The sequence below is a fragment of the Leopardus geoffroyi genome, chromosome B4 (genome assembly GCF_018350155.1).
Source record: "Leopardus geoffroyi isolate Oge1 chromosome B4, O.geoffroyi_Oge1_pat1.0, whole genome shotgun sequence".
Classification (NCBI taxonomy): Eukaryota; Metazoa; Chordata; class Mammalia; order Carnivora; family Felidae; genus Leopardus; species Leopardus geoffroyi.
Window position 1 is genome coordinate 67686516 of NC_059341.1, and position 14429 is coordinate 67700944.

At 35.7% G+C, this 14429-nt stretch overlaps 1 protein-coding gene and 1 long non-coding RNA gene across 4 annotated transcripts in view; one reads left to right on the plus strand and one right to left on the minus strand.

Annotated features, from left to right (window-relative positions):
* The window catches only part of LOC123591202, a 73682-nt gene that overhangs the window by 5149 nt on the left and 54104 nt on the right, over nt 1–14429 (plus strand). For 2 of the 3 annotated variants that reach the window (XR_006709167.1, XR_006709165.1), the window contains exons 2-3: nt 6248–6349; nt 8226–8379. This is a non-coding gene — a long non-coding RNA (uncharacterized LOC123591202). The remainder of the gene's footprint in view (nt 1–6247; nt 6350–8225; nt 8380–14429) is intronic. The other variant, XR_006709166.1, reaches the window with a different exon arrangement.
* ABCD2 (ATP binding cassette subfamily D member 2) overlaps nt 401–14429 on the minus strand; it is a 67302-nt gene continuing 53273 nt past the window's right edge. Inside the window, exons 8-10 of the mRNA XM_045465119.1 lie at nt 14261–14345; nt 9946–10071; nt 401–3961 (exon numbers count right to left, since the gene is read on the minus strand). Of these exons, the coding sequence (XP_045321075.1) occupies nt 3742–3961; nt 9946–10071; nt 14261–14345 (431 nt within the window). The 3' untranslated portion in view covers nt 401–3741. The remainder of the gene's footprint in view (nt 3962–9945; nt 10072–14260; nt 14346–14429) is intronic.

Below are 14429 nucleotides of genomic sequence, written 5' to 3' on the forward strand. Positions count from 1 at the left end.
TGTTCATAGCACTACATACAGTTGTACACCACACAACTTGTAAATGAGGTGTATATAGACACGCTTAGCAAAGTCATTTAAAATATAGAAATAAGGTGTTTTCTACCACTGGAATAATTTGTAATTCCTTTGATTAATCAAACGTTTTTTAATGATTATTAAGGAATTCACAAGAAATGTTGAGCTCAAGCAACTGCACATTGGAGACTATATCATAGAGCATTCACAAATAGCCACATTCTAGATTAGCTACATAGTTATTTTTACCATTAAGGACATTTTTCTCACTTGCTTTCATTAACACAAGCCCTGTGTATAAGTATAGGCAACGGTTTTGAACATTTCACAATAAAAACTGTAAAGCAGTTTTGTATTTGGTAATCAAGAAAGGCACCAACAATGAAGAAGGAATTTGCTTTTAATAAAAATATTTTTTGCATCCATCTGAAAGTTCTCATGTGGCAAACATGACAAGTACAACTCTAAAACATATTCGACATACCTAAGGGTATATCAGCAGAAATCTATGGAAATACTTCACATTTCTAAATGAGACCCATATTTGCCCATAACGTAATTCTTTCAAAGGTATCTCTTTTAATCAATGGTTTGACCATCATTACCATATTCTGCACACCTCAGAAGTGTGTAACATTCTCCGGATTTTGGGTTCCAATGTGTCACAAATTTTTCTAGGCTTATGGAATCAAAAACTATTCCAAAAAGATTTTAATAGGCGACGCCTATTGCCAAATATGAAATTATACTTGGAACCAAAGTCTCAAATAAAAAACTAACATGTTCATTTATACATTTACTGGAAAAGCATAATTTGAAACAAAACGCAAATTACTGTCGAGGAAAACCTTCCCCATTGTAAACAAATGTAAACTTGGGCTGAATATCGGGATATGTCATCGTCCTTGAGATTACCGGAGAGGGATTTTTAAACATTATCTTGTTTACAAGAATGCACACAATTTTAGATTCATGCTTGGCCTAACACTACATGCTGGAGAAATAAAATGCAACATTTTTATAGAATGCAACTTATTTTCCAAGTTGGAAGTTAGCCAAAAATTGCACATTTAAAAATCAATCTCCATAAACTTACAGCTTTCTTTGACAAAAAACCCAAAAAACCCAGAAGTCAAAAGTTTGGGTAAATAGATAACCTGGTAAAAGTAGTAAAAGTAAAAGTAGTAAAGTAGTTTGAAAATTGAAATATCCTTTCTTTTTCTTTTCATCTACCCTTTGCTGTATTCAAAGATGGCTATTTGATATCTTAATCTTGTTCATGTTTTTTTGTAAAATGTAACTATAAGAATAGCAAAATATGGTATACCCATTGGACCATTTTGGAAACAGTTAGATGGTACATCAACACAAATTGAAATCACAGATTTTTTTCCCCTCCAAGTTGGAGGATATTGGTCCTTGATGAAAATTCAGAAAATAAATAGGCACAAAAAGCTCATGTAAACCATGTTTCACTTAGAATTTTAACATTTAAATTACAGTGTGTACAGTTGTTAGTACAGAATTTTAAACATCCTTGAATCCTGTACATTATAAATAATGAATCTTACTTACTTCAGCTCATTGATAGGATGTATCAAATAAGGGCTAATTACAAATCTAATATTTGTTTTGGCATTCATTTCTAGGTTTCAAAACAATATATCAGGTCCTAAATGCTTTATATTTCAAATTGTGAAAATTAAGGCATGGAAATTATGCACATATTTCAAATGAGGACTTTTCATTTTCTTCCTGTACCTTTAAGAGTTAACAAGACACTTGCCTCTGACTGTTTCCTACAACAGGATAAACTGAATAACCACTAAACAGAAGTTAAGATTAATGGATGATTTTTATCAAGTTTAAATTTTGGGTCCATGCATTTTTTTGAACCTTTTTTGCCTCACTGAGTACCTGAAGATACTAACAGAAAAACCTAGACAGATGTACTGATTATGATTTTCTACTGACTTCCTTCATACAAGATGGTTACATTTGTTGATAACTAAAAATGTCTTGATTAGCATGGAAGAATTGCAAATGTGAACACGTCGTGATGTTCTACTACAGTGATCATGAATGACTTCTGGGTACTCTACTGCCTGATAAAGTCTGAGAATCAATGACTTAGCATCTCTTATGATTGTGTCTAAATATGTAAATAAAATCCAAAACCGCTAACAACTGATCACTCTCATTTTTCCTGGCCTGTCAATGTGGTGGCAAAGGCAGTAGGAGATTAAAATGCCAGTTCTGGATTTTGTATTTCCAGCTCCAGGGCACATGAATAGATAAGCTTTATTTCACATGGACTATTCCATGCAGATTCTTTCTCATTACATTCAATAAATATTAAAATTTATCTATAACACAACTAATTTCCCTTCTGATTGCTGGCTATAGAGGTACATCAACATTGAGTATGAGTGTAGAGTTGCTGAAAAATTTGCTAACTTTCTTGGTTCATTTTAAACCACAGACCAATGACCTTTCCACTTTGTATTTAATTTCCATGTCTTGTAAACAATAACCACATAGTAACAGCCCTATCATTACCAAATTTATTTTCTTTTCAACATCTCATCTAACTTTTATTGATATTACAGTCCAGTTAGATTTCAAGGATAATAGTAGAAAGTGGAAATAGCAACGATCAAGGAGTCAGGAGAACTTTATTTGATCCTTGGATCTGTCCCTAAATAAATTGCATAATTAAGGCAAGTCTGAGTGTCAATTTCCGCAAACGCGAAGTAGGCAAAGAATATTTGCCTCGATAGATTGACATAAGAATTAAAATGAAATGATATAAATGAGGATTGTAAATTCTAAAGTGCTATTTCAAGTGTGCTATTACTACTGTGATTTGGAGAACCCCTATATTCCATGATAGTGCTATTATTTAAAAATGTGGTGGACTCCTCCTCTGAGCACAAAAACAAGCTGAGTATTTCTAGACAGAAGTTGCAGTAGAAAATGCTGCCAAGCAAAGTAACAGGCTGAGACATATGTTGTTTGGATACTCCTTTTCTGTACTGGCCATTCTCTTTTTAAAACGAAAGGGTTTATTAACAAATATGTAAGATTCTCATTAAGACTAATTTGTTATGTGTCCACATTAAGATGCTGAAAATCTAAAATTTAAAGATATGGCACTTTACACACGTACAGCCATGCTTCTTTCTTTCAACCACTGCCATTAAAATAATTTTTTTTCATATTGACATTATTTATCAAACTGTCAGCTATTTTGTATGCAGGTTTAGTTGACCACTAGCAATGATGAACATGAATTCTAGCTGTTAAACCTAATAACCATAAATGGACTGAGACATTACTCAAACTTCTAATTTTATGCACCTGTTTTCAAACCAAATAATGTTAAGTTGTTCCATTCTCAAGACATCTCCCATGTTTGTTAAGAACTTCAGATGCATCACATACACATAGCAAATCTGGTATTCATCATAAATTCACCTAGAAAATCTTGTTTTACAGGTGAACTAGGCCGTCACTAGGAATTAGTATAAGCGAGATTGACTAATCTCACATAATGCATTTGTTTATTTTCCTCTGAAAAGTCAGATCATATATTTCCTTGATGCTAAAGTCTTATAAAACATTCCTTTCTTTTTCTCTGTGCTTAAACACAATGCATGCAACATAACAGAGTGTCTCTGAGCCTTTACCTAAAAATTAACTTTTAAAACATGTCAAAACAAATTAGGATGTCTCATCTTCGGTTTTGATTGTTTTCAGCACTGAGTCTTCTCCCAAAATTTTACATAGTTCATTGAGTCTCTGCTGCATTTTGGGAATTCCAGCTAGCTGAGATTCTAGCTTTTGTTTTTCTTCACTGAGTGTTAAACGGATAGCGGTATCCAATTGTTCAAAGCGCCAGCCTCCTTCACCATCAAACTGTAATAAATGAGTGTGGTATTTCCTGCATGATCAAAATGAAATATTATTAGCAATAATTGTGAAAAGCCATTTTAGGTTTATCATTCCAGTTGGTATCCAAAGGCAAATTTTAAGTAAGGTGACTGTTATACATTTGATTTTCAAGAATCCCTCATGAGATTAAATATTATAATCTTTTTAATTCCAAAAGTCATTAATCTCTTGGGAATTCCATTGCTTATATTTATTTTATATTCTGAATATATACGAACTTCAAAGGAAGATAAGCTGTTTGTATCTATTTATCTTCAGAACCAAGTATGGCCCCTAAATAAATATCAAAGCTTAGTTAGAGGGGCGCCTGGGTGGCGCAGTGGGTTAAGCGTCCGACTTCAGCCAGGTCACGATCTCGCGGTCCGTGAGTTCGAGCCCCGCGTCGGGCTCTGGGCTGATGGCTCAGAGCCTGGAGCCTGTTTCCGATTCTGTGTCTCCCTCTCTCTCTGCCCCTCCCCCGTTCATGCTCTGTCTCTCTCTGTCCCAAAAATAAATAAACGTTGGAAAAAAAAAAAAAAAAAAAGCTTAGTTAGAATGGGAATAAGGAAAGCAAGCTGAGAGAAGAAAGTAAACTTTTAAAGTTATACAGGGGAAAAAAAACTAAGAAAAAATAAAGGAAATACAATATCAATTCATTAATATACTATCCTTTCGGAATGAATTATTCTACATAAGTAAAAAGTCCTCACTAATAAAGTTTTAAAACATTTTTTTAAGAGAAAGAGAGAGGGGCGCCTGGGTGGCGCAGTCGGTTAAGCGTCCGACTTCAGTCAGGTCACGATCTCGCGGTCCGTGAGTTCGAGCCCAGCGTCGGGCTCTGGGCTGATGGCTCAGAGCCTGGAGCCTGTTTCCGATTCTGTGTCTCCCTCTCTCTCTGCCCCTCCCCCGTTCATACTCTGTCTCTCTCTGTCCCAAAAATAAATAAACGTTGAAAAAAAAATTTTAAAAAATAAATAAATAAGAGAAAGAGAGAGAGTGTGCATGTGCGCAAGCTGGGGAGGGGCAGAGGGAGAGGGAGAGAGAGAGAATCTTAAGCAGGTTGCACATCTGGCCGGGAGCCCAATGCGGGACTCCATCTCACAACCAGGAGATCGTGACCTGAGCCAAAATCAAGAGTCAGACACTTACCCTCCTGGGCCCCCCCAAGCGCCCCAGTTTTAAAACATTAAAAAAAATGAACTCTTTGATAGAAATCTTTTAAAGATACTTCCACGCCTTCATACAATTTAATATCCTTTCTCATGGCTCTGGTTCATAATTAGAAACTTCAGACAAGTATAGAGATTATTTTATTGATGACACAGGAGATAATCCATGTTGTCCTAAAAAGAGGCTAAGATTACTGGTTTCTGGAATTTGTGGGGGATGTGTGGAGAGAGTAATGCTAGCAGAGTCGGCCTTGCATTGCTGTGTCCCTGCATTTGTCACTTTCCTGACGTGGCGCATACTCCTATGTGTCCTCAGTTTTCCTGTCTTTTCCTTCCAGTTTTTGTTGCTTCTTGATCCCTTTTAAGCACTCATCTGTCATTATTTACTATAATCAGTGGGCTTATTTCAAGTAGATTCACTTCCTTTTTTAAACTTGAGATATGATTCACATAACACAAACTCATCCTTTTAAGTGTAAAATTCAGTGATTTTTAGTTTATTCAGAAGCTCATGGGACCATCACTACTATCCAATTCCAGAATATTTTTTTACCCCCAAAAGAAACCCCATACCTATTAGCGGTCCTTCCCCTTTCCCTGCTCTGCTCAACCCCTCCCAACCATCAATTTTCTTTCTGTGTCTCTGGATTTGTCTATTCTAGACATTTCATATACATACAATCATATAATACATGGCTTTTTGTGACTGACTTCTTTCACTTAAAATGATTTCAAAGTTCATCTAAGTTGGAGCATGTATTAGTACTTCCTTCATTTTTATGGCTGAATAATATTCCATTGTATGGATTTGCACATTTTGTTGATCTATTCATCAATTGTAGGACCTGTGGTTTCACCTCATTTTGATTAGATGGTTTTATCATGCTGTAAGATGAGGAAATTAACCTGGGTTAAACTGTGTCTAAAAGAATAAAATCACTCTCAAGATGAAGGTTGAAAGTTCATATGCTTGATAACATATGACAGAGATTAATGATCTCTCTCTCTCTCTCTCTATATATATATATATATATATTTTCCTGGGCTCTTTTCCTAACTTTGGATGTACAGCTGGGAGCAATTTCAGAATGCAGTAGTTCTGATCTTGGGCAACTTTTATCTTCAAGGTATAATGAAGGTTTGGCTCGTCCCTCCAGTCTCACAACATCATTTGATTTCTACATGGGAGGAAGAAAATGTATGGGTGTTTCATTACCTGAGATTCAAAGGTGTGTCCTACATAATGGGCTAAATAGTATTTCAGGGTTTGCTTAAGAGGATTTTACAGGAAACTACTATATTAACTGAGACTCAGAGATAATCTACAGACTTTCTGCACAAATCGAGTCAAGCTTAGGAAAGTGGTAGATATAAAGCTATAATTCTATCCAGGAATCAAATAATTTAATAAGCTCTTATAATTTTTGACCTTTTTATATACTGATATTGATTTTAATCTTTACAATCATAATTACTACTTTGCTGTCTTGGGGAAAATATAATACAGTTTTCCCTCATCTGGTATCTTTTCAGGGAAAATAAGAATTTCATCTAGGGAGAAAGGTTAATCAGAAATGATAGATTTCTTCAACCTAAAATGCCTAAATTAATTCATACTGCAGAAGTAACATAATTTTTAGTTTTATGGGGAAATGTACTATGAATAGCTACAATTAAAAACATGTTTTTCTCATTAAAAGGCATAAAATTACAGATTTTGTTATTAGCTTAAAAAAAAAATCTGTCCTCTATACACCTATTAGAATGGCCAAAATCCAGGACCCTGATAACACCAAGTGCCAACAAGGCTGTGGAGCAACAGAAACTCTCATTCATTGCTTGTTGGAATGCAAAATGGTACAGCCACTTTGGCAGACAATTTTTCAGTTTCCTACCGAACTAAACACACTCTTATTATATGATCCAGCAATTGCACTCCTTGATATTACCCGAAGGAGTTGAGAAAACTTGTGTCCACCTAAAAACCCTCATATGAATGTTTATAGCAGGTTTATTCATAATTTCCCAAACTGGAAGCAACCAAGGTATCCTTTAGTAGGTGAATGGATAAATAAACTGTCTACATCCAAACAATGGAATATTATTCAGTGCTAAAAAGAAATGAGGTTTCAAGCGATAAAAAGACATGGAGGAAACTTCTATGAGTATTACTAAGTGAAAGAAGCCAAACTGAAAAGGCTACATACTGTATGATTCCAGCCATATGACATTCTGAAAAAAAGCAAAACTATGGAGGCATTAAAGATCAGTGGTTTCCAGAGCTTGAGGAAAGAGAGGGATGGATAGGCAGAGCACAGAAAATTTTTAGAGCAGTTAAACTCCTCTATACAATACTGTAATGATGGATATATGCAACTAAAAATTTGTTCCAACCCACAGACTGTACATCACCAAGAGTGACCCTAATGTAAATTATGGACTTTGGGTCATAATGATGTGTCAGTGTAGGTTCATTAATCATAACAAATGTTTCATTCTATTGTGGATAGCTATGCATATGTAGGGTCAGAATATATGGGATATTTCTGTCTCTTCCTGTCAGTTTATTGTAACATACTAAATTACTCTAAATAAAGTATTTAAAATCACAGCAACCAAAACCTATTTGTTCCTTCAATTGAGAAAAAAAAATGAGTGAATATGTTTCCAATGCCTTTTTAGGCTTCTTGAATAAGGAACTGAGTGACGTAATAACATGATAAATTAATTGATAGAGGTCAGAAAATTACCGGAACTAAGACATAACTCCATGTTATCCTAACATGTAATCAATTAGGAAGCATGTCTGGAAATGACAAGTGTATACCAGAAAGGGTTCAAGAGTTCTGGCGTGGTTCTATGCCATCGCTGATTCAGGGATTTATAGACAAATGTCGTAATTGTTGTGGAGATCCAGTTCCTGTTGGTTTTCTCCAGGGAAAAGTCAGAGGAATCACATTCATTGCCATGTACTCATCCTGGACTAGGTCCAGACTGCTTCTGGAGAGATTATATCACTCCAGATGCTAATTAGTTCTTAATGACAGAGAGACAAACCACAAAGTTCTATAGAAAGGGTCATTTCATGAAATGCTCTATTTTCAGGTTAACTCTCTGCAGGGAAAAATTATGAAAAATCTGAATGTTTAAATGAAGACAAAACAGGTTATTATCTTCTCAATAGAAGTACAGAAGCAAAGAATTTTCAACAATGAAAGCCTGATCTAAACTGAATACTCAGTTTACTCACAATTTTAAGGTAAGTATTCTCTATACAGTGGAAGTTCTAGAATGCCTTCTAGGATTAACTCAAATAAAGCTGGTTACTTAGCCTAGGTTTGAAGTCACCTACGTGATGGAGGCTTTGGCACAGAATGTGATTAGCCACCTGCTACAGAATACTCCAGCTAGAGAGAGAGGAAAAGTCCTGCCTGTCCCTTGGGAAATATGAGGCTAAAGCATATAGAATCCACTGTAGTAACTAATATGTCAAAAGAAAAGATTTTGATTGATGAAACAAATACCAAAGTAGTGGAGTGTAGTATAAATGAACAGTGTTTTTATGGCTTATATATAAGGTGCATTTTGAGCTCCTTATACTAACTAGAGCAGCATACTATAGTATAGAATGATCATGGTAAGTTACTTTTCTCATTTTTCTAGTTCTCAGTTTCTTAATCATAAAATGGGAATAATTAGACTATCTATACTCTCTATAGGGTTGTTATGAGACTTGAATAAAATGAGCCTGGACTAGAATAGGTGCTGAATCTGTACTATCAACTATTATTATGGTTATCAATCAATGGGAAAAGTAGAGGAATGGTAAAAATAGTGTTGCCATTTCTTTAAATATGGGAAATCCCATTAGGTTTAATGGGATAATATTTAGAAAATATTTTCAATTTTCCTTAAAACAAAGGCAAAAAAAAAAAAAAAGCTTTTTTTCCCTTGTGTTTTCTCCAACTTAATCATCTGTAGGAATAGTATGTTGTTCAGGTTTTTTCCTGGATTTTGAAAAAAGGGGTAAAAAGATGATATAAAATTACATAAATATATTCATTCCTAGTACACGCTATGGATTATGAATATTTTCAGTTAAACACACTTGATTTTTCCACTTTTTTTCAGAATTATTGGAATGTGATAATAGTTTTTAAATAGCACATATATGTTATGATGTGAGGTTTGGGATATCTCTACTACTCGTGTGCAACTTAACAGAAATATACGTAGAATAAGTGAAGTATCCGATGCTCTATAGTGACAGTTCAGTCAAAGTTGCTCTTTTTAAAAAATTTTTTTTAATTTTTTATTTTGGGAGAGAGAGAGAATACACATGTGTGTATGCACATGAACTGGGGAGGAGCAGAGAGAGCGAGAGAAAGAATCTCAAGCAGTCTCAGCACTGTCAGTGCCAAGCCTGACATGGGGCTCAATATCATGAACTGAGAAATTATGACCTGTGCCAAAATCAAGAGTTGGTTGCCAATCGACTGAGCTACCTAGGCACCCCTAGGCAAAGCTACTATTTAAGAAATATAGAGGGTTGCCTGAGTGGCTTAGTTGGTTGAGCATCCAACTCTTGATTTTGGCTCAGGTCATGATCCTAGGTTGTGAAATCCAGCCTTAGGTCATGCTCCAGGCTGATTATGGAGCCTGCTTGAGATTCTCTCTCTCTCTCTCTCTCTCTCTTTTCCTTTGCCCCTCTCCCCTGCTTGCATGATCTCTCTCTTTCTCTCTCCCTAAACAAAAGAAAAAAAGAAAAAAAGAAAGAAATATAAAGAAAAACCATCTATTGCAAATTAGCATTGGAAACACTTACCACAGAGAAGGCCTGTGCGTTATAGATAGTAAGGAAATTCCAGCCCCTTTTGCAGCCTGAAATATCTTTCCTTCAACATCAATGCTGACAGCACTGGTACATTCATCCAGTAATGCATATTTTGGTCTTGAAAAAAAATTAACACAAATAAATTAATGGCTTTCCTATTTGAATGATATATCTTTACATGGACAATATGAGTTGCAATGTTAACTTTATTTTTTAATTGTTTAAGCTCTATGCCCAATGTGGAGCTTGAACTCATGACCCTGAGATCAAGAGTAGCATGCTCTATCTACCAACTGAGCCAGCCAGGTGCCCTGCAATGTTAACTTTAAAGGAGCAAAAGAGTATATGAAATTAGTAAAGGTGACAAATGATAAAGTAAAAGAGGGGTCACCCTCCCTCTTTGGATTAGGACATTATATTGTTCTTAAATTTTAAATAGATTTCCTGATGCCTACTCACTATACAATAAGCTTTATTGTTATGCAAATTGGTGAATCATGGGTATGAGACATAGGAAAGATGAGGCAGGTCACTGAGTGCATTTTCCCATAGAAGGCAAGTTCATTCCTGGTGACAGGTTCTGACTAATTACATGAAAAATACATTACAGTAGCTAATTATCAAAAAGGCCAAGGCCCTGTTAGCAAAGATTTATTGAGAAGATAACTTTATCAACAATGTCAGTACCAAAACACTATTAATGGAATTTCATTGCTACAAAATTCTGCAAAAGTAGTATGCCTAATCGGACAAATTTACACTGGCATTTAACCTGGTAATACTGAGACCATGCTTTGCAAATTCTTAAGGGAAAAAAATCAGTAACTATTTTCTGATTACATTCAGTTAATTACTTTTTCTAGCTCAATTTTTACTTTGGAAAGGACTGTCTACCACTATCAGAGGTACCTCTCATTGGATACCATTTCCTTCTGTTTATTCTCTTCCTTTCATCTCACCCCCTGCTCTTATCTTTCTTTCTTTCCCCTTCTCTGTCTTCTTTCAAGAAGAAGACAGGGTCATCTGGACTTTGGGTATATATTTGGTACTCAACAACGTGACTTAGCTTGGTCAATGGGACCAAAGGTCAACTCATGCACTGTCATTTATTATTTATTTTAGAGCTGAAAACCAGTATTAAGTATTTTACCAGGACACTGTCCTCCATGAAGATATTCTGATCTTTAAACATAAATGACACTGAAAAGATAAACGTGGAAACCAGTAGTAATTCCTCCTTCAGCATAATTATTTAGTACTTTAAATTGTTTTTCTATGATCTTATTAATAGGATCTTTTTATCTATTCCAGGATGGGTAGACAAGGCTAATAGATATAGGAGTCAACTTAAGTTTAACACCCCATTTGACTTTAACAACTGCTTTCCATGCAAAGAACTTAAGGATCACTGGAGATTCCCCATGACATTAACAGAAATAGTTGTGCTGGGTGGTTTTTGGTTACTGTTCCGGTTTAAGTATTAAGCATTACATTTTTGTCTCAGAGTTGATTACTGTTTTGTGGATAATTGTTTTTAAGTAAAAAAGAGGAAGAAGAAAAGGAAGTATAAAAGAGAGATAAACTTTTCTTTTTCTGTGTGAATCTCCTTCTAGTAATTTAGTTGCTTATTGTACTGTGTCGCTTTTTGAGCTAAACAGAGAAGAGATGCCATCTTAGAATTAGAAATAAAGTATATGTCTTACATTCAGTTGTCATAGCAATCTTTAGTCTAGCAGATGTAAGATAGACTGCGTACTTTTGTTTTCTTGGCAGAACTGGGGTATGTGTGTATGTGTATGTGTGTGCATGTGTGTGTGTATTTATTTTTTTTTAAATATATTTTTTTAACGTTTATTTATTTTTGGGGGGACAGAGAGAGACAGAGCATGAACGGGGGAGGGGCAGAGAGAGAAGGAGACACAGAATCGGAAACAGGCTCCAGGTTCTGAGCCATCAGCCCAGACCCCGACGCGGGGCTCGAACTCACGGACCGCGAGATCGTGACCTGGCTGAAGTCGGACGCTTAACCGACTGCGCCACCCAGGCGCCCCTGTGTGTGTGTATTTAAATTAAGCAATAGCTGGAATCTGGGCTGATATAACCAAGTGAAACATTATGTAATATTGTTTCTCAGATTTTCCATTCTTTTTGTTTTGATGTATCATCAGAGGGGGCAGCTTTGTGAAGGATCTACTCTATCCCCCTTAAGACAGAACTCTTCGGATCATTCTTTAAACATTAAAATTAAAATCCTCTCCAAAAGAGTATACTACTGTGATACTTAGTACTCCCTGCCAATGTTCTCCATTTTAGTTAGTTCGGGTCTTTCATACTGCATTCACATATTGATATTAATCCTTTGGGAACAAGGGAAGGCAGTTTCTCATAATTATTCTTTTCCTTCACTGGATTTGAAATTTCTATTTAATTTTGTTTTTTCTCAACAGATTCTGCTTTCCAACGACTTGCTCATCTTCACTGATCTTTCTATACAGATCACTAAATTTTCCTTCTAGTGATGTTTGTAACCTGAGCTTATTTAGTCTCACATTATATCCAAAATATTTTAGATACCAAGTATCAACTATTGATTTCAAGTTACAAGTGCTTACAGATCTCTTTGGGTTGAGATGAATGCCTCTTGCTCTTTGTTACAGGGTTTATTTTATTAACACACTGACACAGTGAGAAATTTATGGTCACATTTTACATTCCACCATATTATATTTCACCAGCTATGCTGGTGATCATGTTACTGAATATTTATGGACAAGGCTCAAACAGATTCAGGGTGATAGTGGCTAACAGCTGGTCATAAATGTCAAACAGAAAACTTTACCCTTGAATCTCACCACATCATCTGAGAAAGGGACATTTTAAAATACACTGAACTAAAAGTTCTGAGTTAGCAAATTTGGTTTGTATTTTCTTTAGTTCACCATATTCTTTTTTTTTAAGTTTTTATTTAAATTCCTGTTAGTTAACACACAGCGTAATATTTGTTTCAGGTGTACAATTAGTGATTCAATACCTCTATACATCACCAGGTGCTCATCACAAGTGCAGTCCTTGATCTACATCGCCTATTTAACCCATACCCCCAACCCACCTCCCTTCTGGTAACCATCAGTTTGTTCTCTATAGTTAAGAGTCTGTTTCTTGGTTTGCCTCTCTCTCTTTCTCTCTTTTTTTCCCTTTGCTCATTTATTTTGTTTCTTAAATTCCACATATGAGTGAAATCATATGGTATTTGTCTTTCTCTGATTGACTTAATTTTGCTTAGCATAATCCTCTCTAGCTCCATCCATGTTGTTGCAAATTAGCTTGCCATATTCTTGAACTAACCATGTACATTATTACAAATGCCATGTTATTGGGGAACCTGGGCGGCTCAGTCGGTTAAGCATCCGACTTTGGCTCAGGTCATGATCTCACGGTTTGTGGGTTGGAGCCCCGCATCGGGCTCTGTGCTGACAGCTCAGAGCCTGGAGCCTGCTTCAGATTCTGTGTCTCCCTCTCTTTCTGCCCCTCCCCTGCTCATATTCTGTCTATCTCTATATATGAAAATTTAATTTTGTCATCTAGCATTACTCAACATAAGAAATACAAAAAAAAGTACTGACAGACTTCTGACACATGAAAAAAATTACTTAAGAAGCGTAAAACCTATATATTCTAAGGATTAGCTTTTCTTTCTTTTTCTTTTCTTTCTTTTTTATTTTAGTTGACACACATGTTGACATTAGTTTCAGAGGTACAACATAGTGATTAGACAAGTTTACATATTATGCTATGTTAACCACGAGTGTAGCTAACATGTCACTATACAGTGCTACTACAATATCATTGAGTGTATTCCTTATACTGTGCCTTTTTATTTCTATGAGTTATTCATTCCCTAACTGGAAGCTTGTATCTCCCAATCTCCTTCACCCATTTTGCCCATCCCTCTATTCCCCAGGAAGATATTTCTATGTTTCAAATGTTTATTTATTTATTTATTTTGAGAGAGAGAAAGAGAGAGAGAGAGAGAGTGAGCATGAGTGGGTGAGGGGCAGAGAGAGAGGGAAAGAGAGAATCCCAAGCAGGGTCTGCACTGTCAGCACCAAGCCCATTGTTGGGCTTGATTCCACAAACTGCAAAATCATGACCTGAGCCAAAATCAAGAGTCAGACACTTAACTGAATGAGCCACCCAGGAGCTCCAAGGAGTAAGATATTTTTAAAGATGAGGGCATCTAATCATGTTCAAAGATTTTTTTTTCGGTTACAATAATGAACTAGTTTCCTGAGTATAGCCTACTTACCTATGATAAAACATGCGAGCCATGCCCATTCTTTGCTTTTCTCCTCCTGATAGAACATCTTTCCAGTCCATAACAGCATCCCATCCTTAAAAAATATATAAAAACATATATTTTTATAAGGCATTTGTTTGTTACCGTTTTTACCCCAGACAAGTGATTCCTGGCAAGT